The 24184-nt window shown below is 39.5% G+C and overlaps 1 protein-coding gene, 1 long non-coding RNA gene and 2 other non-coding genes across 4 annotated transcripts in view; 1 reads left to right on the plus strand and 3 right to left on the minus strand.

Annotated features, from left to right (window-relative positions):
* On the minus strand, positions 1-22391 carry LOC117511384. Its single transcript, XR_004560942.1, has 3 exons — positions 21845-22391; positions 13169-13174; positions 1-11 (listed from the first exon to the last, which is right to left on the minus strand). It is a non-coding gene; the product is annotated as an uncharacterized LOC117511384 (long non-coding RNA).
* trnac-gca lies at positions 15471-15542 on the minus strand. The gene has a single exon. It is a non-coding gene; the product is annotated as a tRNA-Cys (tRNA).
* On the minus strand, positions 18944-19015 carry trnac-gca. The gene has a single exon. It is a non-coding gene; the product is annotated as a tRNA-Cys (tRNA).
* The window catches only part of pomp (proteasome maturation protein), a 15697-nt gene continuing 10572 nt past the window's right edge, over positions 19060-24184 (plus strand). Inside the window, exons 1-3 of the mRNA XM_034171428.1 lie at positions 19060-19159; positions 19746-19843; positions 21180-21240. Coding sequence (XP_034027319.1) covers positions 19157-19159; positions 19746-19843; positions 21180-21240 — 162 coding nt within the window. The 5' untranslated portion in view covers positions 19060-19156. The remainder of the gene's footprint in view (positions 19160-19745; positions 19844-21179; positions 21241-24184) is intronic.

Below are 24184 nucleotides of genomic sequence, written 5' to 3' on the forward strand. Positions count from 1 at the left end.
CTCCGACTGCTCTAAAAATCACAGACTCAGTGAAAAAAATGCTCCCTGGGCACTTTTTAAGTTTTTTTTCCCACCGACTCCTTGGTGTGTCACCCAAAAATTTCAAAACTCAAGAGTGACTTCAAGAATGGTGCCTTCTGTTCCAGCCATGGAGGAGCTGTGCCATCTAATGGAATGAAGTTTTAATACATGGACCGGCTGCGCAGTCTGGCTGTGCACGCACACTGGACTTGTCCTATTTGGCCATGGACTGGATTTATCATATTTTTCTCTATTTATTTATTTATTTTTCTGAGGATCGCTGTGGAAATAAGTCTAATGCTGCCAGGCCTGCAACGACCCCCATTTTTCTCAATTTTCAGGTGGTTGTTCCTAAGGTGAAAGGCTTGTTAAGGTGTCTATTTCAGGTTGTGATAATACAATAATATTTTTGAAGGCAATAGAAGCTTTGGATAACAATAGGCCCAACACGCTTCTTTCCTATAATTGCTTAACTTATGTTCTTATTTTTCAGGACTTGTGGTGATGTATCTGGTTTTGGGTGAAATGTAAGTAGAATTAAATTAAATGTATTATGAATTAATAACTAATGTATTAATAATGAATGTATTAATTATTATATATTAATAACTGTATTATTAATTCAGCATATCAAAATGCCCTTGCATACCAAAATTCAGGAACCTGTGTGTCCCAAGATAGTAACTATCATTGGAATTCAAGATGGCAGCTGACCCAATGTTAGACCTCTTGGTTCAGGCAATTTTTGAATTCAGCATTTGAAAATACCCCTGTATGCAAAATTTCACACTTTCTGCCAGAAGTGAACATCTTTTTCACTTATCTGTCCCACTATTATTTATATACAGCCACTGCAGGTCACTAAATTCTAAAATGTAACCATAGGTTGTAATGACGTGCTTGGTCAAACAACCTATATATATATATATATATATATATATATATATATATATATATATATACGAGGGCTGTCAATAAAGTAACGGTCCTTTTTATTTTTTTCAAAAACTATATGGATTTCATTCATATGTTTTTACGTCAGACATGCTTGAACCCTCGTGCGCATGCGTGGGTTTTTCCACGCCTGTCGGTGACGTCATTCGCCTGTGAGCACTCCTTGTGGGAGGAGTCATCCAGCCCCTCGTCGGAATTCCTTTGTCTGAGAAGTTGCTGAGAGACTGGCGCGTTGTTTGATCAAAATTTTTTCTAAACCTGTGAGACACATCGAAGTGGACACGGTTCGAAAAATTAAGCTGGTTTTCAGTGAAAATTGTAACGGCTGATGAGAGATTTTGAGGTGATTCTGTCGCTTTAAGGACTTTTCACGGTGCGAGACGTCGCTCAGCGCTCTCAGGCGGCGTCATCAGCCTGTTTCAAGCTGAAAACCTCCACATTTCAGGCTCTATTGATCCAGGACGTCGTGAGAGAACAGAGAAGTTTCAGAAGAAGTCGGTTTCAGCATTTTATCCGGATATTCCACTGTTAAAGGAGATTTTTTTAATGAAAGACGTGCGGACGGATCCGCGCGTCGGGACGCAGCCGATGCGGTGCGGCGGCACAGGAAAAACACCTCCGTGTTGATAACCATTTGTAAAATCCAGGCGGCTTTTGATGGCTTTCAGTGGAGTGAGTATATGAGAAATTGTTTAACAGCTGGACATGTTCCAACTTGTCCTCAAGGCTTTCAACAGAGGTGTTTTTCCTGTGGCGGAGCGTCGCGGCAGCTGCGTCGCGGCGGCTGCGTCCCGACGCGCGGACCCGTCCGCACGTCTTTCATTAAAAAAATCTCCTTTAACAGTGGAATATCCGGATAAAATGCTGAAACCGACTTCTTCTGAAACTTCTCTGTTCTCTCACGACGTCCTGGATCAATAGAGCCTGAAATGTGGAGGTTTTCAGCTTGAACAGGCTGATGACGCCGCCTGAGAGTGCTGAGCGACGTCTCGCACCGTGAAAAGTCCTTAAAGCGACAGTCTCACCTCAAAATCTCTCATCAGCCGTTAAAATTTTCACTGAAAACCAGCTTAATTTTTCGAACCGTGTCCACTTCGATGTGTCTCACAGGTTTAGAAAAAATTTTGATCAAACAAAGCGCCTGTCTCTCAGCAACTTCTCAGACAAAGGAATTCCGACGAGGGGCTGGACGACTCCTCCCACAAGGAGTGCTCACAGGCGAATGACGTCACCGACAGGCGTGGAAAAACTCACGCATGCGCACGAGGGTTCAAGCATGTCTGACGTAAAAACATATGAATGAAATCCATATAGTTTTTGAAAAAAATAAAAAGGACCGTTACTTTATTGACAGCCCTCGTATATATATATATATATATATATATATATATATATATATATATATTTTTTTTTTTTTTTTTTTTTTTTTTTTTTTTTTTTTTTTTTTTTTTTCCAGAAAATAAGGTATTGCTCATTTGGATCCAAGTTTTTCATACCGTGTTTATGAGTGATGCACAGTCTAAGATGAGCAATTGGACTCTGTGCATTCAGTGCTGCACAGCCAATCAAATTGGCAGCATAATCACTGAAGCCATTAGCTCCCGTCTTCGACGTGCCTCTGCCTCAACTCATTCAATCACGATGGGCGTCACTTTAATCTTGTGAGCATGTCAGTCAAAAACATGAAAATGGCTAACCTCATTTGGAATATTATTGAATAAAGCATCCAGACAAGAGAGGGGATTATTTTTTCAGCTGGTTTTGGGACCACAGAGAGTGATTACAATTATCTGCTGCAAGACGTTTTTGGACATGCAAATTTTTATTTCAATGAAGCTCAACACAGTGCATTATGCATCCAGGGTGTAGGCTTTATTGGCAAATATAGAGTCAGCTATGTCAGTATTGGGACACTGATTCAGTTTTTGTAATGTTTGTGCAGGGTGTCAGCCTGTCCATCGGCGCTGGGAGCACGCTGCGCTCTCAGCAGTTGTGGCCCGTCCTTAAAGGGGCAGTAACACTCCTTAATCTGTTTAATCCCCATAAAATCGTCCCTGAAAGCCATATTAATTTTTTGAACGGTGTCCACCTGGAGGTCTCTTACAGTTTCTGGAAAAAAATTGATGCAGCAAAGATCCAAATCGTTTAGACATTTATTCGCAATAAAAAATAGACGAGAGGGGTAGACCACACCTCACTCAAAGCCTGCTCACAGGTGAATGAAGCAACCGACAGGCATGAAAAAACTCACACATGCGCATGAGGGTTCAAGTTTGTCTGACGCAATCACACGTGATTCAAATGCATATGGTTTTTGAAAAAAATAATAAGGTCGGACACTTTTCTAACAGACCTCATAAAACAACTTCAGGCTTAGTTAGACTTGATGTCATCATAAACATGCTGCACAAATAAGATATTCTATTGTTGTTAAATCAGCTAGTATAAATTATATTACTGAAATAATATCTTCTTTAAGTTGGATGGGAGTTTTTGAATGCCAGTATCTCTGTAGTCTTCGGTAGGCGTAAGAGGCACTTCATCTGGAAAGAGGAATCTTTCACTCCAATGTATGCAAAAAGTTCTTGCAATTACAGCCACGTATGTGTACCTTCTTCAGCGTCACCAGTGCAGTTGTCACCTGCTATCAGAGTTTCACTGTTAGACTCTGCCATCGTGATGGTCGTCCTTAATGTGACTTGCCTCAACAGTGATTGCACTGCGGTTTGCTTGGCAGAACGTTCTGGAGTGCTACGTCCGTTGGTTGCCATTGCCAACAAACAGGCATTGCCCAATCAAATTTCTTCTACTTTTATATTGTTGTAAAGAGTAATGAAGCTGATTCAGGGAAATGTATTGCTGTAAAAGCACACATTTTATTGATAAAATGTAGTGGAGTAAAAGTGAAAGTCGCCAGAAATGTAAATAATGAAGTAAAGTACAGATATGTCAAAATTATACTAACGTTCAATAACAAAAGTATTTCTACTTCGTTACATTCCAACACTGATTGGAGGGCTCGGAGCTAATTCCATCATTCTTTCTCATTCACTTGAAACTGTAAAGTTGTTTTATATTTCACTTCATGTTGGAGATGGAAAGCTCTTGTCTGTCTTAATGCAGTTTGTCTTTACAGATTGTCACAAGGTGGGAAAACAAAGTGCATCCAACTCACATCTCCAGACACAAAGAAAAAAATCCCACACTGAAACAGATCCCATACTTTGCACTTGTTATAAATAACATCTGCACACACTTAGGGAGTACTGTTTGGAACCGCAGCACATACTAATGCCCCGTAATCAGCTGACATTCGGTGGGTTGTTGCCAGAGAGTAGATATCTGGATCTCATTATTGAGCAGACTACACCAATGATTCGTAATGGAATCAGTATCAGCACGTGTTTGCAGACTTTAGTCTTACAGTGCACGCTTTTCAGACAAGAGTTTTTGGTTGTTGTTTTGACAGGGAGCGTGAAAGGAGCAGCTTGCCCTGTTGATGGAGCACAGTGTTCTTATAGGACCGTTTCAACCCAGAGCTTGAGGCATCGCATGCTGTGCTGTGGTGAAGCCAACAGTAATCAACATTCTTTAAAGAGCAGCAGCCTGAAGGTTTTTTTTTAAGCAGTTTCATTCTTCTAGGTCAGGGGTGGGCAACTTCTTCTGGGAAGGGCCAAGAGGGTGCAGGTTTTCTTTGCAGCCACTGACTCCACCATGTGATTTCACTGATTAACTGATTCCATCTGCTCAAAGTGATATTGACCCTTCCTGGAACAAGTTGCCCACCCCTCTTCTAGGTGATACAAATGATGATGTGAAATAAAAATGTTTTGCAAGCAGACGGACAGATGATAAAGCAAGGGTTTTCAAATGAGTTTCAGTGAGTTCAGACAGCTGCCTCTTTGGCTACGTTTATATGCCGTTAATATTCAGGATAAGGTCAATATTCCAGTTTCTGAATCATTAGGAATAACCCGTTTACATGCTTAAGCAGACAGTTACTCCTTTATACATGGTCATTGGTATCATTTGGAATATCCCCATCTAAACAGCGACGCACGTCTTCCACTGGTGCTTGATTTAGTCTGGCGTTTGTGCAAATCCTGCTTTGCGTAACTTTTCGGCCACCTTCTTGTAAATGTCACTATCTTGGTACTTTCTACCATCAATGAAAGACATTATATTCATGTCGTTCACGATACTAATGAAGTACTTGGTTTCCTCCTTGCTTCAAAGGTGTGGTGCTGTGCTGCTGCATCTGGTTTTCCCCATGCTTGTTTACCTCTGCTTCTGTGGTGTCTGGTGGGTTGCGCGCACCGCATACAAGTAGTTGCCGTACACAAAAGACCAAGATTCCTTGCGGATAGGACATGTGCAGAACACAAACTAATGTTCCTTTCTATGGGGATATTCCGATGCGCGTTTATATGACCTGATATTCGGGTTAGAATAGGAGTAACCCAGGGGTCATATTCGGGTTTTTAAAAACCAGAATATGAGCATATTCGGGTTTTTGTGGGTGTTTACATGGCCGTGCACAACCGGGTTATTGCTAATATTCCGGTTATGAAAGGGTTATGAAAGGGTTATTGGCTGCATGTAAACGTAGTCTTTGTCTCCGTAGCCAGGGTTTCTCTGTAAATGGTAAATGAACTGCATTTATATAGTGCTTTTCCATCTGCATCAGACGCTCAAAGCACTTTACACATCAATGCCTCACATTTACCCCGATGTGAGGCTGCTGCCATGTAAGGTGCCCACTACACACCGGGAGCAACTCTGTCACCACTTTTCTCTGTATTTGTCTCTCTCTGCAATTCCTTCTTTTCTGTGTCTCTGTCTCCTCTATCAATTGATCGGCAGCTTTTCATTACCCTTCAAATTCAGCAATGTGAAGAGTAGTGCATTGAAAACTCTCTTAATGGAAACTCGTGTGTTAAAAAAGCAAAGCACTCAGATATCACAGATAACCAAAATGTTTTTACATTTGCTTGAGGTTTTTTTTTTCAGATAATTCAGAAAATCATAATTTTGTCAATTTGAAACACTTTTTTCTACCATTTTATGTCATACAATGAGCAGAAAGAGTCACACAACATTCTTAAATAGCAGACTTGTGGATGGAGGACGTTGCCGAGAGCTTGCTACACCGCATACGTTATGACAATATTGGATTTGAAAAAAACAACAAAATTCCAGTATTCCGGAGTTGCATGTCCATTGCTATGACAACCGGAATGACAGCTTTCGCAAGAAGACAAAACCCAATAGTCGCATAACATCACTCAAAAGAAATGCTGCCAGTTGCGTTTTGTTGACATTCTGAAAATGTTGCTTACATTTTGACCAAATCTATAATGGAAATCTGCCTACTGCTTGCCAGGCCAGTCTAGTACCCGCACTCTTATACTATGAAGCCACGCTGTTGTAACATGTGCAGAATGTGGCTTGGCATTGTCTTGCTGAAATAAGCAGCAACGTCCCTGAAAAAGACATTGATTGGATGGCAGCATGTGTTGCTCCAAAACCTGGATGTACCTTTCAGCATTGATGGTGCCATCACAGATGTGTAAGTTGCCCATGCCATGGGCAACTAACACACCCCCATACCATCACAGATGCTGGCTTTTGACCTTTGCGCTGGTAACAATCTGGATAGTCTTTTTCCTCTTTTGTCTGGAGGACACGACGTCCGTGATTTCCAAAAACAATTTGAAATGTGGACTCATCAGACAACAGCACACTTTCCACTTTGTGTCTGTTCAGTTCAAATGAGCTCAGGCCCAGAGAAGGCGGTGACATTTCTGGATCTTGTTAATGTATGGCTTTCACTTTGCATGGTAGAGTTTTAACTTGCACTTATAGATGTAGCGATGAACTGTGTTAACTGACAATGGTTTTCCAAAGTGTTCCTGAGCCCACGCGGTAAGATCCTTGGTTTTCGGCCTTGCCGCTTATGTGTAGAAAGTTCTCCAGATTCTCTGAATCTTCTGATTATATTATGGACTGTAGATGATGGAATCCCTAAATGGAACATTGAGAAACATTGTTCTTAAACTGCTGGACTATTTTTTCACATAGTTGTTCACAAAGTGGTGATCCTCGCCCCATCTTTGCTTGTGAAAGGCTGAGCCTTTTGGGGATGCTCCTTTTATACCTAATCATGACACTCACCTGTTTCCAATTAGGTGTTCTTTGAGCATTCATCAACTTTTCCAGTCTTTTGTTGCCCCGTCCCGACTTTTTTGAAACATGTTGCAGGTATCCATTTCAAAATGAGAAAATATTTGCACAAAAACAAAAAAGTCTATGAGTTTGAGCATTAAATTATCTTGTCTTTGTGGTGTATCCAGTTGAATATAGGTTGAAGAGAATTTGCAAATCATTGTATTCTGTTTTTATTTACATTTTACACAAAGTCCCAACTTCACTGGAATTGGGGCTGTATATACCACTTTCCATCTGCATCAGACGCTCAAAGCACTTTACAATAATTTTTTACATTCACCCCGATGTCAGGGTGGTGCCACACAAGGCACCCACTACACATCCGGAGCAACTAGGGGATTAAGGACCAGGCACAAGGGCCCTTAGTGATTTTCTGGTTACGCTGGGATTTGAACCAAGGATCCTCTGGTCTCATGCCCAACGCTTAACCACTAGACCATCACAATATTATTATTATTATTATTATTATTATTATTATTATTATCTGTTTTGTGGGACTAAGTGCATGGCTTCAAACGTTGGAAAGATAAATTCTGGTCGGAATTAATAACTTCAGAGCGAATCGCCATTTTTAACCAAATGACACAGCTTTCCAATGTTGTAATACAGACAGCAAACTACAACAGACCAAAAACGTTTTTTCTCCCCCAAAATGAGACATTCTCTGTTCTTTAGGAATTACATTGATCTTGACTTGCAATGCAGCCATTTGCGAGACACGGGGTCAAGTGGCCATGAAGTTAAATTTGTCTAATTTATACCTGAAAGGAAATGCTTTTGACAAAAACTACAGATTTTGTTCATTTCTATTTATGACCAGAGATCTAGGTTCCAGTGACCATGTACAGATTTTATTTATTTTTATTTATTTCCAGAGATTTAGGATCCAGTGACTATGTTACTTACTTACTTACCTACTGCCCATATGCCTGTTTGGCATGTAGGGCATCAACAAAGGAACGCCACTCCTGCCTGTCCCGAGCCAACGTCTGAATGGTTCCCCAAGTGTGATGGATGGTCTTCACTTCCTCCTCCACAGTCTGACGCCAGGTGTTCTTGGGTTGTCCTCGCTTCCATTTTCTCTCTGGTGTCCAGTGAAGGGCTATGTGGGTGATGTTGTCCTGTTCCTGTCGTGTGAAATGTCCAATCCATCTCCATCGCCTCTGCAAAATGATGGTTTCCCTACTGTCCTGGTTGCAGCGGGCGAGAAGTTCTTGGTTGGAGATGGTCTCAGACCAAAAGATCCATAGTAGTTTTCTGAGGTTCTTGGTGTGGAAGGTGGACAACTTGTTCAGGTCACTCTCTGTCATGCTCCAGCATTCTGAGCCATACAGTAAGGTGGTAAGCACACAGCTCTGGTACAGCCTTATTTTGTCTTAGCGCTGTACGGGAATGACTTCCATACATTGTTCATCATTCTGAAAATATTTCTGGCCTTGCAGAGTTGGTTCTTGATGTCACTGCCTGCTACGTCTTCATGTCTGACAGTGCTCCCAAGGTAGGTGAACTCTTCAGTTGTTGGTAGGTCTTCTCTGTTCACTGTGACAGGTGAGGGGTTTTGGACGTTCAGTATCATTACCTCTGTCTTCTTCTGGCTGATCTTCAAGTCTACTTGCTGTGCATAGGCATTTAGGTGGGACATCTTGTCCTGCATGTGCTGTTGTGTGTGCAAGACGAGTGCTAGATCGTCGGTGGAGTCTAGGTCTTCAAGTTGTGAAAAGAGGTCCATTTGATGCCCCGTACTTGGTCCGCTGTTGTCTGCCTTATCACCCAGTCAATTGTCAGGTTGAAGACCTGCTGCTTCCTACCCTGCATGTAAAGTTGTTGTACAACCTCATGATGACAAGGACAATCTCTTGTGGTATTCCGTATGCTCTGAGGATGCGCCATAGACTTTCTCGGTGGATACTGTCGAAGGCTTTTTCAAAATCTACAACCTTGATGTTCAGCTGTCTCTGCCATTCTGTGCACTCTTCTATGATGTTGCGCAGGGTGAAGATCTGGTCTGTGCATGCCTGTCAGTAGGAGGGGTCTTGTTACGTTTAAAACTCCAGCTTTTGCTGGCTTCTGTTTGTTCTTCTCTACAAGAGTCAAGACAGAAGTCAGACTACCACAGCCAGAAATTTAGCTGAGGAAGCTTCTGAGATTAGAAGCGAAACGTCCTTGTGTCAAGCTACCCAGTCCAGTTGAAGATTCAAGCTTCTCTACTCTACAAGGAAGCTGTATTTTATATTTTTAATTTGATCAAGTTGTAGAGATTTGCTATCAGTTTGAATTTAAGGAAGATAATTTTAGAAAACGTTTGTATTTGAAATGGCATCAACAAATTAAATGTGTGAAATACCAAGTGTTCCAATACTTTTGAGGGCAACTGAGAAGCACTCGGGCAGCATCTTATGTCTCAAATAAGCAAACAGAGCATGAATCAGCTGCTGCCTGATCATTTTATTGATCTAAAACCACTGGAGAAACACGTATATATAAGGAAACCAAAATTAAAGGAGAAATGCCGCTGTTAACAACCTGGACCTCATTTCTGACATAAAATCTGGCCATTTACTCATCAATATAACTCTGGTGTCATTAGGAGTTCATGGTTCAGGCGATGTGTTCAGGTTTAAATCTGGTTCAAAGATTTTTATTCTTCTACTAAGGTGGATGAGAACTTTTTTGTGGAACACAGCACCAACTACTGTACAGAAGGGACCTAGCAGTCAATATGTGTCACCAATTTCATAATGGCTCTTTTCAACCAGACATGCAAGTGCAGTGGCATGTCAATCATCTGGGTGGTACCTGGGGAGTCCAGTCAGATTTCAGGAGAGTGCAATGCAACCCAGCTACACCAATGCCAGGAAGTGTGAAACATTTGACATTTCCAGTTTCACTGTGGGCTCAAAATTTAGCACTTCCTGTTTCAGTCAACTTGCCACTGAATTCCCATGAGATCCAATGAGCTCTCATTTATTGTCAAACCAGGAAGAGTCGATCCAGGAAGTGTTCAACATTTGACTTTTTTGTTTGTTTTTTATTTAATGAGACAAACAAAACATTACACAGAAACCTTACAGAGGATTAAATACAACAGCAAAAACAACATATCAAAGAAATGGATAATTAAAAAACACAGATCAAAGCTCAGGAGAATTATAAAAAAATCTTTCCAAAGTTAAACACATTTGACATTTCCTGTTTCACTGTGGACTCAAAATTTGACACTTCTTATTTCAGTCTCAACTTTCCACTGAATTCTCACGAGATCCCACGAGATCTTATTACTGTCAATCCAAAAAGTGTTCAACATTTGACATTTCATGTTTCACTGTGGGCTCAAAATTTGGCACTTCCTGTTTCACTTTCAAATTGCCACTGAATTCCCATGAGATTCCATGAGATCTCTTGTATTGTCAATCCAGGAAGTGTTCAACATTTGACATTCACTGTGGTCTCAAAATCTACCACTTCCTGTTTCAGTCTCAACTTACCAATGAATTCCTGCAAAATCCCACAAGATCTTGTTTATTGTCGAACCAGGAAGTGTTGATCCAGGAAGTGTTCAACATTTGACTTTTTTTAATTTAATGAGACAAACAAAAAGTTACACAGAAACCTTACAGAGGATTAAATACAACAGCAAAAACAACATACCAAAGAACAGGTTAATAAAAAAAACACAGATCAAAACTAGGGGGGAATTATTTAAAAAAAAACTTTCTAAAGTTAAACACATTTGACATTTCATGTTTCACTGTGGACTCAAAATTTGGCACTTCCTGTTTCAGTCTCAATTTGCCACTGAATCCTCACGAGACCCCATGAGATCTTCTATACTGTCAATCCAGGAAGTGTTCAATATTTGATATTTCCTGCTTCACTGTGGACTCAAAATTTGGCACTTCCTTTTTGGGAGTCAGTGTACCATGAGTGAGCTTTGTATGCGGCTTCGCTCGTATTAAATCATGCACAACGACACAACAGTCATGATTTTTATAGTTGTAGGTTTTGGTTTTGGTTTTTTACCCCAAAATAGACAGTACAGAAATGCATCTGAAATAGATTAAAATTATCTCAGGACTATTTGGGGCAAAACAGGGGGCACTTGGATTTGAACCAAAGACCTCTTGAGCTGAAGTGAAATACTCTGCCATTGAGCTATACCCCCAACATACAGAGAGACCAAATTGAAAATATAAGATAGCCTATTCATCTAGCTCCAATTAATACGAGTGAAGCACTATCTGTGTGATACAGAAGGGTTCTGGCTCTCTTGAATCAACACTGAATCCACTAAAGTGAGAGGCAGCGTGCACCTTGACAGGTCATGAGATCAGTCAGTGACTAGTCAGTGTGTAAATTGCATGAGTGTTTTTAGCCATGCTAATGCTCCCCAGAACCACTTACTGAAAATGAAGTCTGAAGGACCTAAATTAGATGGTGAAGACTTTTCCAGGCACGTGAGAGACAAATAAAAAAAATGCTTGGAATGGCAGGGGTTTAACAGGGCTGTAGTTGGGGGGGGGAGCGCCCCAGAAGCTGAAGTGTTTTAGCCATGCTAATGCTCCCCAGAAGCATTTACTAAAAAAAGGTCTGAAGGACCGAAATGACATGGTGAGCTGCTGAAGAGCTTCGCTCGTTCATGTCGGCGACATAAGCATATTAATAATATAGTATAACAAGAATTTTATTTATATAGCACATTAACACTGACAAGTTGCTACACACAACACAAAATGAATAATTAAAAGATGTATTTAATAATTAAAACAAATAATAAAAATACATAAAAATAAAACACTAAACAATAAAAGGAGTTCCCACCCCTACTTCCAGCATCCCTGATTCATATCCACAACTGTTTAGCTTATGAATGTGTTTACTTGTAAAACAAACTAGCTGATTGCATTCACAGCAACACATTTAATTTAATTTCTGTAATTTAATTAATTTAATTTATTTCATTTATATAGCGCCAGATCACAACAACATTGCCTCAAGGCGCTTCACACAAGTAAGGTCTAACCTTACCAAATCCCAGAGCAAGCACACAGGGGACAGTGATAAGGAAAAACTGCCTCTGATGATTTGAGGAAGAAACCTCAAGCAGACCAGACTCAAAGGGGGTGACCCTCTGCTTGGGCCATGCTACCACGATAATTTACAAAATGAATATACAGGAAATGTTACCGGTGCACAAGATAGGATGGTTACAGAAACAGACACCACACCTATCTCTGGATGGAGCCGCACCTCAAACAGAGAAAAAAAACAATCAGGCATCAGAAAGACAGCAAATACAGTATAATTAGTCTGCATTAAGCAACAAGAAAAACAGAAGAAATACTAAGGTGATTGCCGGCCACTAGCACTAGCTTCACTAAAAGACCCAGACTTTAAATAAATTTGAGGCCGCAGCCTGCTCTGTTTCCTAACAAAAATGAATTTAAAGGAGTAAAAAGCATAGTAACATACTATGCCAGTATGCTAGTGATATGAAAGGGAAAATAAGTGTGTCTTAAGTCTGGACTTGAAAGTGTCCACAGAATCTGACTGTTTTATTGATGCAGGGAGATCATTCCACAGAACAGGAGCACAATAAGAGAAAGCTCTGTGACCCGCAGACTTTTTATTCACTTTAGGGACACTAAGTAGTCCTGCACCCTGAGAACGCAAAGCCCGGGCCGGTACGTAAGGTTTAATTAGATTAGCTTAGTAGGGTGTCAGTCTGTGAACAATTTTATAGGTTAGTAGCAGAACCTTAAAATCTGATCCCAGAACAGTTTGTGATGGCATCAAGACCTTTGAGACCAATAGACAGAAAGCTGAAGAGGAAAGACGCGCAAGACGAAAAGCTGCTGAAGCTCTGTGAAACAGTTGGCAGTCTCCTAGTTAGATGCCTGGATGAATTTCTTCTGGACCGCCATGCTCGTGTCGAGTGGCAGTGATGATATGATGATGATGCTGCAACTTTCTGCTTCCTGTTAAAAGTCTGGCAGCAGAATTTTGAACCAGTTGGAGACCCCTAATGCTGGTCTGCGGTAAACCAGAAAATAGAACATTGCAGTAGTCCAATCTAGAAGAAACAAATGCATCAGGGTCTCAGCATCAGCCATAGACAGGATGGGACGAGTCTTCGTTATATTTCGCAGGTGGAAGAAAGCAGTCCTCATAATATCTCTAATGTGGAGGTCAAAGGACAACGTAGGATCAAAAATTACACCAAGGTTCCTCACTTTGTCAGTGTGATGTATGACACATGAGCATAGGCTAAGTGTTAGCTGGTCAAATTGATGCCGATGTCTCACTGGACCAAGAACCTTCATTTCAGTCTTATCAGAGTTTAAAAGCAGGAAATTGCTAGACATCCAGCTTTTCACTGATGCAAGGCAATCTTCTAAAGATTTTATGTGGATGAGATTACCAGCAGTTTTCTGCAACACAGATTAGTGAGTCACCATATTTGTTTTACTCTCATTGTGGATTGTCTTTGTTTGTCCTGATTAGCAACACTGCTTGTATTTCATTTAAAAAATATGCAGAATAGAGCTTGTCAAAAAAGATGGACTTTGACAGTCTGATGCAGTTGAAAAAAAAAAATTTCCCAATTTCAGTCAATCATTTGGTATATTTTTTACAGACACAATTAAATTTAATTTAACAACAAGTAGGAGAGATGAAAGATGACGTGTATTGGAGAGGGAAGATACGCAAATTAAATGATTTCATTCTTATGTAATGTGTGAAAAGGAAGCAAACAAGCTGAAGGCCTACAAAATATTGGTAAAGAGTGACATCTACTGGACTTTCGATAGTAGTGTCACGCTTTTTTTCCTTTGGTGGGTGATTAAAAGTTCAACTTAGGTCTGAAAGCCTTCTTTGGTGTCACGCATCAGTGCAAGCCATCATGCTATGTAACTACTTTGGTTTCTGGGTGGCTTCCATCTAAATAGGCAATTGGTTCATCTTGTCGGGGCCCTTAGAGCATCAAAGTCACCATTTGGTTGAAATTCTTCCAAAAGCATGAAATCAGATCATCAGATTCTTATATTGTTTTGACATTTTGAGGTCACAGACACCCCTCAAGGCCACTTGAAAGGACATTTTAGGGTCAAATTGATCATTTTTATTATTTATTTCATAATATACACGATATATGCCTCATTTTGTTGGTCATGATAGTGGTCATATGAACAAGAGGTGTATTTTGTGTAAAAAGACAAAATGACTATATCCAGGATCAATATCAGTTATTAGGTAGTGTGTCATTGGAAGTCTGATTGTGATGTTTTTTTTGTTTTTTTTTACCATTTGAAGTCATTGGTACTCCATTTGGGCTCACACTTCAAAGATAAGCAGTTAGTACTAAAACACACAAAGAATTATTATTGAGCAACATTTTCATTTTAAAATATTTGAACATACAATCAGCTGCAAAATGCTATAGTAAGGCTACCATGCCACTATGTCTATTTAAATGTTCAAAATTAAAGGCAATCTGCCAGTGATTATCAATGTTGACTATTACTACCAATATGTACAGTCAGGATTGTGTGCTATGATGTCAGAATAAAGATCTACTGACTAATATTGGAGCAGATTGCATGGACTGGAATGTCATGGTACTTTGTTCCACTACCGAAACGTACCCAGAGCGCTGACAGATGCAGGGTCTCAAGAAAGTGGATAGCAAAACTGTCCACTGTACGAACATAGGCCATTTTATGACCCTGCTCTGCAGCATGTGCAAGGTGCAGGAGGATCCTTGTGTCTGCCTCAGAACGGTTGCACGGCTGAAGTGCTGTGAGATCACATTGCTTGTTGGAGAGCAATGACTGTAGTCAGGAGGAGCTTTCCCTTCATGTTAGTTTTGGAGATCTGTCTGCTGATGAATGAGAACAACTCCTTTTTCTTCTCCTCGTTCTTGAGGAAGCCACTATTCCATTCGTGCTTTGGAATTGGAGTGCTACTACTATCACCAGTTCTTGTCTGTGAGCAAAAATCTGTTACACATAATTCAGTATATACGGTGTTCTTTGCATGGAAAACCATAAAACATTGTGACTTTTGCTTTTGTCCGGTGAGTGCGAGTATCTGGTTAACGGTTGACGGTTTAGACGAGTTTTACTGTTTGTGGTTGTTGAAGATTAAAAGATTAAAATGTATTCACTTAGAAAAAACTAACAAGGAGATTTGCTGGAACATGGAAATGCATCTGAAAAATATAAAATTTCTCTAAAGGAAAAGACAGCAAGACTCAAAAATAAAAAAATAGGGGGCACCCAGATTTGAACCGGGGACCTCTTGATCTGCAGTCAAATGCTCTACCACTGAGCTATACCCCCAGTCAATGGTGCAATGCAACGAAATACACCTCATATAGGATATTAATTACTAAGGCGTTAAATTGTTTTGGCATTAATTGTTTTAATATGATCTTTATTCATTCCTTTATTTAGAAGCTCAAAAGACTTTATGATGTCACGTCACATTCACACACGCTACTAGGTTGAGCGGCGGTGAAGCCACGTTGTCAATGTTTGGGTGAGACAACATGGCGGACGGTGACTTCAGTCGCAACTATGGTTGCAACTCGCTGCAACCCAGCACCGATCAAGCCAGCTTTGCTGGATTTATTTAGTAAAATGTATTTATTTATTTATTAGGATTTGGTAAAATTCATACCTGTATAATAAGAAGTATAAATAACACCGAGGATAACACATTAAAGTAAAAAACACTTATTTCCAATGTGGTCCTCATGACAGCAGGTAGCGAAATGAAAGCATATAACAAATAAAATAATACTAGAGTGACAAACTGTAAACATTCAACAGTAATATTTTGTGAAAAATATAATTAGACACAGAACAATATCACAGATTTAAAGATAAAATGTGACTAGCTAACATTAGAACACTAAAATGGTAATAAATAAAATAATACGTATAATATGTATTTGTTTTACTTTTTAAAAGTATCGCTCATCTGACATAATTTTGCTGATCGAGGTAGACTATTCCAGTCGGCACCAGTGTATACTGCAACTGTTGGACTTAAAGGTGCCTATTTTAGCTGTTTAATATTGCAGCCAATTACTACCTGTGCCTCACTTGCATACTGTGATAACATCAGCTACAACATTTTGACCATGTAAGGTATTTCTCTGTGCGTGATCCAGCACATAGGTGCTGAGAATCTCAACAACTGGAAAATGCCAAGGGAACACCCATGGTTCACTTGGCTATGACAGCTAGATAACTACTGTCCAGAAGAGGGCACAATCTCAGCCACATATTTACAGTCTGTAAGTCCCTCCGGCTGCTCTCTTGTTTGCACTCGGGGTCGCCACAGCAAATCCAAGGTGGATCTGCATGTTGAATTGGCACAAGTTTTACGCCGGAGGCCCTTCCTGACACAACTCCACATTACATGGAGAAATGTGGCAGGGGTGGGATTTGAACCCGGAACCTTCTGAACTGAAACCAAGTGCCTTAACCACTTGCCACCACCACAGTCTCCAGTCTCTTTTTTGGTGGAATTCCTGGGCATAGTTGTCCTGTGTGTGCATTCCTCTGCTGTTATATGTCACCATGTAATCCTCCTTCATCTTAAAATCTGGCCTTTCATATTCTTCTCATTGACACTGTACCAACCTATCTCGTCTGTTCAGTCTTTTTTCGTTTGGTACACACTGAAAGCTTCATTTGTCTCATTCCAGAAGCCTTCCTTCTCCTCCATCTTTTAGCCCACTTTTAGGGCTTATGCATTGATGGCATTCATCATCACCCCTTCAATTTTCAGCTTTACACTCATCACGCTGTCTGACACTCACCTAACCTCTAATATACTCTGTCTTCAGGATTAGTCACACACCCTTTCGGCTCCCATCCATACCATGTTAAAAAAAAAAAAAAAACCTTAAACCATCTCGCATGCTGTTGAATAATGATGACACCATATAAACTGTGATGAACTGTCAAGTGAATTTATGAGAAAATGTTTTCTGTAGATATTTGCATAATAGACATCTATGTAGCTAGTATTTCATAACTGCTTTAGCTCTAAATTATAAATGTGCTTTGTTGGGAAGGAAACTGCTTAGTTACATTCACTGTCACTGAAAAGCATAACAAAACAACAAAAACATTATTTTAAAATTCATAAACACAGATTGGATGACTCAGCACATTTGTTTTACTCACATTTTGGATTCACACCACCTTTCTCTTTTATGTAGGTTTCATTTTGCTTTATATGTGTGTGTATCTATTCAGATTTTTTTTGTTTGGTGTATACGTTATTAGCAACACTTTACTGATAAGCATGATTTTTTTTTTTATGTGATGAATAGCACTTGTCAAGAAAGAGGTGATCGTTTTTGATCTTTGATAGTCTGGTGCAGTTAAAAAAGGTTAATTCCCCATTTTCAATAAACCATTTGTTAACTGTTCCCAAACACATTTAATCGATAAGGTGGAGAGATGAACAATTTATAATTCATTTTATTGTGTAAAATTGCTGAAAAAAATTGCTGAAAAAAAATTTCTTAGATTCAATCTAGAACTTTCAGCTTCATGGCCTCTTAGGCCAGCATATCTTGTCATTTCAAATAAAATTTCAAAATTAACATTTTCATATTGTAAGATTTTGTAAATTTCAATTAAATCACCTCTCGTGCGTCTTCTAAAGTTGTTAAACTGCATCTGGCAAGTCTATCCATGTGGGACATATGTTGCAACTCGGGTACCAGTTTAGTAGCTCTCCTTTGAACCTTTTCCAATAAACTTATCTTGCTCAAGATATGGCGCCAAAGCCTGTACACAATACTCAAGGTGGGGCCTTACAAAATATAATAAAAGAAAAGATTCTTTATCGATGAAAGAGGAGGCTTTTTTAATCATGCTGAATATGTATGTGCTTTGAAAAGGACAAATTATATGAAATGAAGATGACAATATCTCTTTCCTCTGTAGCAGTCTTTAAAAAAATTTCCCTTCGTAATATAATCATAACAGGGATTTTTTTTCCCAATAAATGGCTTTACATTTTTGTTCGTTGAAACCCAACAGCCAATTGTCAGACCATGCAACAGGATTATTAATATCTTCTTGCACATATTCTGCATCAATAAGAGAAATAATAGGGTGATGCACTTTAGTGGTGTCAGCAAAGATTTTACACATTGATTTGATCACACCTGGCAAATTGTTAATAAATAATAAAAAACAATATTTGAAGATAGGCCATTTCACTAAATTAATTAATGTCATAAGTTAAGAGGAAAGAACGCTGCTCATTATAAGTTTCATATAGCTGGTGATGTGTGTTAGAGAGGGACGGAACACATGAAATAAGTAAAAAAAAAATTTAATGTATGAAAAGAAAAGATGAAATCATTGAGCAATAGGCAAGTTGGTAAACAGCGACATCTACTGGACAATCTGTAAAAGTAAAATTGTTTACGTTTGCTATGACCAAGATGTCATATCGATGTGGTTTTTTTTAAAGGTTTTCATATCGATATATTTTTTGTTTTTTAAGGTTTTCACGACTGTACATACATGATTTTGTAGCATTGCGACTTTCTTTGGCTTTCCAGTAAGATCCACTGTGATGTTAATCAGTAGTTTCACAAAAGTAGATTGTACCTGGTTGTCTACAAGTGAGTTATATAATTTCTAGAGGAAAGGAGGAAAAATACATTTGAAAGAAAACAAGACAATGAAAAATATTTAAAGAAAATAGGGGGCACCCGGATTTGAACCGGGGACCTCTTGATCTGCAGTCAAATGCTCTGCCACTGAGCTATACCCCCACCTGAACACAAATGGGCTCTGCTTTCACAGAAGTCGTCTACACGTTATAAACGAGCTGAGCCAAGTGATGTCGTCATTGTTTCGCGACACAACCGGATATTTGATTGTTTCGAAAGCAAAGTGAAACCGATAGATCCGACATGGTGAGAATTTGATATATGATGTTAATCTATTGTGATAAGACAAAGCCCTCTGCTTGTTTTGTTGTCCAGTAATCGTGTGTATTTTGTGTCCTCCGTGTTTGCACATTTTATCATCTGTAGTGTAGTGTTAGTTATGAATGTGATTAGTCATTGAAGCTAGGGCTAGTTAGCGCTCAGCTAGCTTCTACTAACGTGTGTTATACGACGGCGAGATTAAATTTAATGGAAAATTTATGAAGCGGATAACTCTTTCTTTATTAACAAAAAGCACCTATATAATACTGTACTGAATTTTTGTACTTACACATTCGTACAGCAAAACAGTACTGTGTCGTGACATACAGCCATATTTTTGAATCACAACGCGTTAAACGATAATAATATACTTTTTCGTCACGTCACTGTGTCTTTCACATTCCCTCAGATTATGTTCAGTTTTGCAGAGAATCTCAATTATTGTGTCGTTAATTTAGTACAGTTTGGTCCTTCATTAATTCTTAACATTCTTGAGAATGTTTCACAATGTTGTCATTGATATGTAATTGTTAATGATTTTATTTATAATTTTTTTGTGTGTGTTATTCAGAATACTCGAGGCCTCCAATCTCAAATGAAGGACAGCATCCCAGTGGCAGGCTTGTGCCCACCAGGGGCTTATGGAGTCCAGGACTGTCTACGTAGTGGGTGAGATATTTCCATAAATACTTTCAGCTGTTGTTAGCAGTTTGTTCCTAACATTTTTGCTAAACTAACTATGCCCCGTTGTCACATACAAAAGGCTGGATGCACACTGCCACTTGGTATTACTATGGCACCCATTGTTATTTAAGCTACCCAATATCATTGTTCATGCAAAACCTTAACCCCTAACCTTAACATTTGTGTTTGAAATTAGTCAATTGGGCAGCGCAGTCTTGTTTGAGGGTGGGCGCTAAAGGGTTAAAATATGACGCAGGTGATGTAATAATCCTACATCCGGGGACAGCTTCCTCAGAGTTTTTGGGGCAATTTACACAGCAAACAAAGTGAAAATGCAAAGAAAAAGTGAGGATGGGATGAAAAGTAGACGTGTTGCGTTTGTTTATGATCCAGAGCTCAAACGTGTCGAGGCAGTTGTGCAGACGAGAGAACACAGGTATTCTGGTTAGCTTTGTAGGCTAACACTTACCGACATGACCTCTCCCATTTGACTTGTCTTCCCTTCTCCACTGAGAAAAAAAACAAACTATTTTTGCCACTGCTTTGGCGACTGTAGCCGGAAACAAAACAGTACACCATTTATCTGTGTGAAATTATGCTGTGTTAGTATTGTGCAACAGGAGGCTGTCCCCAGAAGTGGTCAAATCTCATGATATCACACAGGGGTTCAAATGAGCCTGCGCTGCCCTATTGTCCCATGTACAGCTTTGATGCCATGATGTCCCTCTTCACAATAATTACGGCTGTGTCTGATTGGATGCCTTTATGATCACAGCATTTCTTATTAGATGCTGTACTATGAAAAAGGTACAGGTCAGAATTATATAGCTGTATGTGTGTATGGTCCAGGTTCATGAACCTCAATAATCTTGGAAGTGTGCGTACATGTACGAGTCTGTTTTCAGGGCCCATGTTATCCCATTAATGTATGTAGACACACCCCCAAATGAACGTTTGCATATGAAACCTCTGTGTGTGTCACATGTGATCTCCATACGGGGAGGAGAAACATGTCGGTGACATGTACAGAGGTTAATCAGCTTGTTGCTTTGATCACAACATTTTATCACAAAAATTTGCTACCACCAATACATGTAATGCATGCCATCACCTAGTTCTGTACAGTAGGGAGATCATTTTGTGAGCTTCCTCACAGATTTCTAGTTTAGTATCATCACTACAAGCAATCACTCAGAAATATGTTTTAATGTAGGCTTTAATTTACAATCAGAATGCAGTGGATTCTCTGGTTTCCAAACTTTTGACCAGTAGTAATGACACCTGCTATTTAAATAAAACTCTTGTCTTGCCTTGCCAACAGCTTTTCCAGTGTAAAGAATGAGGTCCTTCCCAGCCATCCACTGGAGCTCTCAGAGAAGAATGTGAGTAAAGTGACAAGCCAGCAGTCAGTTTTGAAAATATCACAGTTACCCTTGTTGTTTGTTTGTAGACACCAAAATCCAAAACATAGTTTACAGATCATGATGCAGTTTTTAGATATAGCACATGGCTCATGAAATAGTTAAAAAAAAAAATTTTTTTTGATGATCTGAATCTGTTTCAGTTTTTTTCTTTTTATCTCTTTAATTAATTTTTTGTTCAGGATAAAGAAAGAATGCCAAAGTATAGAAAAGGTTTTGCTGCTCTCCTCTGTCAGTTTGTAAGCAATGTTTGGGCATTAGTGGTGTAACTGTCCATTATTCATCTATGATCTTTACGGACCACTCTCCACACTTCAGCACACATATGAACTGCAGATTAATTACAAAGTTTTCATAACAGTGTGAAACGGGCTGCAAAACGTCAGTTTGTGGACGGATTTCCATCAAAATGTGTTTATATGTTCCGTTTATTTTGTCATATAAAACCGCAGGATTCTCCTCAGACAATGGAATGACGGTACCGTGCTGCTGTGTGGTGTCATCTCGGCGTGAATTATTCTCATTCTTGTATGTTTTAAAGGACATGTCGTACTGAAATCATAACATTTCCGAGTGTTTCCGACAGCGTTTACGTAACTTTGAGGAAAACGTCCCAGCGTGCGCTTGAATGTAGCTGCAAATGTTAGGGCCCCTTCACACATAACATGAAAGACACAGAAACTGGAAGAAAATTTTCAAACCAAACAGGAAATGGGTAACCACAAAACATTCCACCTGCTGTCATGAGGGATGCATGATCACACAGGCGCGCATGACACACCGGCGACCGTTTCAAACACAGTGCGCACAGCTGGAACGCATTGCTGCACATCGCGTCTCTGCTGTGGAGAAAAACATATATAAACCACACACCATAAAACACACCGCATTTTATTTAATCCCTCTTATTGAGCGGACAATACAAGTACCAACCGTCTGTTCCTCTGTAGATGACCCATGGTCACAGATGTACAGTCATGACATGACATGAATGAAGCAGTGCACACTTATCATGTCCACATCTGCTGGGCTGGCATGTCCAGCAGGCCCCGCGTGCTTGTCTGGCTGTTTGTTCTTCTCAACAAGGGTCAGACTACCAGAGCAAGAATTTTAGCTGAGGAAGCTTCTGCAATTTGAAGCTAAACGTTCTTGCGTCAAGCAACCCAGTCCAGTCGAAGATTCAAGCTTCTCTACTTCAAACAGGACTAAAAAAAAAAAGCTCCACACTAGAACAAAATATCGTCCTCCAGACTGGATTTAAAAAAAAAAAAAAAAAAAAAAGCTCCACACTAGAAAAAAAAATTGTCTGAAAACAGCTCGACCTCCGCTGTGTTAACAATTGATTTGGGCTTGAATCAGCGGGTGCTGTTCTGGTGATGACGTAGCAACAATATAGCCGTGGCTGAGGGCTGAACGGGGGTGAAGTAGAGCATAGGCTTCAGACAGTTGTAGTTTATCCTTCACCTGCGCACTTATCATTGGCTTTTATTGTTTAGGATTTTTTAAAATATCTACATTTAATCATTTTTAGTGATTATTTGTGCACATTTTTTGTATGGCTGAGTATCGTCTAGGACAAGCCGATTCGATACGATTCTCGATACATAGCTCACGATTCGATACGATTCTCGATATAGTGCAGTTCGATTCGATTCCGATATCGATATTTAAACTTTAAAATTTATGCTCAAAGCCATTCATTCAACAAAACCAACCAAATATATTTATGTTCAGTTTATTGAACAATGATACATTAAGTAACAGTAATAATAACTGTAACGTTAATAGAAAAACAAAGTGCATTTGGTTTAATGCTTTTAACATATGAAACCAAAAGGGCCCATTTTTAACATAGATAAAAAAAAATTAAGTGCATCTATAATGCTTTTAACCAAACATTGAAAACCATGAGTAGTGTCCACTCAGCTTATTAAAACGCCTGGCTGAAACATCAGTATTTTTAACATAGATAAAAAAAAAAAAAATGAAGTGCATCTATAATGCTTTTAACCAAACATTGAAAACCATGAGTAGTGTCCACTCAGCTTATTAAAACTCCTGGCTGAAACATCAGTATTTTTAACATAAATAGAACACAATGTTAAAGAACTCCTCTTAGTAATGTGGACTTCACAAATGCCACTCTACTCCATTATATTTTTGTGTAGAAACAGTAGTCGGTCAACATGCTCTGGGTTAAGTGCACTTCTCTGTGCAGTGACTATGTCTCCTGCAGTGGAAAATACTCACTCTGAAGAGACACTAGTCCCTGAAATACACAGGTAGGTTTTTGCAAAGCGTGACAAAAGTGGATACTCGGTCTGGTGCTCTTTCCACCAGCTGAGTGGATTGCCACCTACAAGGGACATGGGAGCAGTTTCTTTGTATCGAGTCATTTTCTCCTCAGCGCGGTCCTGTGTGGTTCTATGTCTCGCTGCAGTACCTGTACTGTATGTTTGACCAAGAAGATCAGCCAGACTGCATGATGACCTTGCTCTCTTGGTGGGTGGACCAGTAGAGATGTCCTGCTTGTTGTCATCCTGCACTAGCACCTCATCGGGGTCTGCTGTCTCCGTTTCAGCCTGTTCCTATAGAAGTAAATCAGAAAGAGAAAAAGCAGGTTTAATATAACTTGTGTATTGCCATTATTAAATTCACCATTCTAATTTAACAAAATCTGCCAAATGTGTATTTTCCCCAACTTTAACATTATAAAAGTATCCATTATAAGCATTTTCTTTTAAACCTTAACATATGACGTATGTGACATACACAAAAAATATTTTTTATAAGTCAGTAACTTAGTGATAATGTAAACAAAGATATTACCTGAAATGGTTGCTGGATCCCTCCTGCCTCTGCAATGACCCTCATGTAGATGTCCTGGCGTTCATCATCGGAGAGG

This window comes from Thalassophryne amazonica, chromosome 1 (assembly GCF_902500255.1).
Source record: "Thalassophryne amazonica chromosome 1, fThaAma1.1, whole genome shotgun sequence".
Classification (NCBI taxonomy): domain Eukaryota; kingdom Metazoa; phylum Chordata; class Actinopteri; order Batrachoidiformes; family Batrachoididae; genus Thalassophryne; species Thalassophryne amazonica.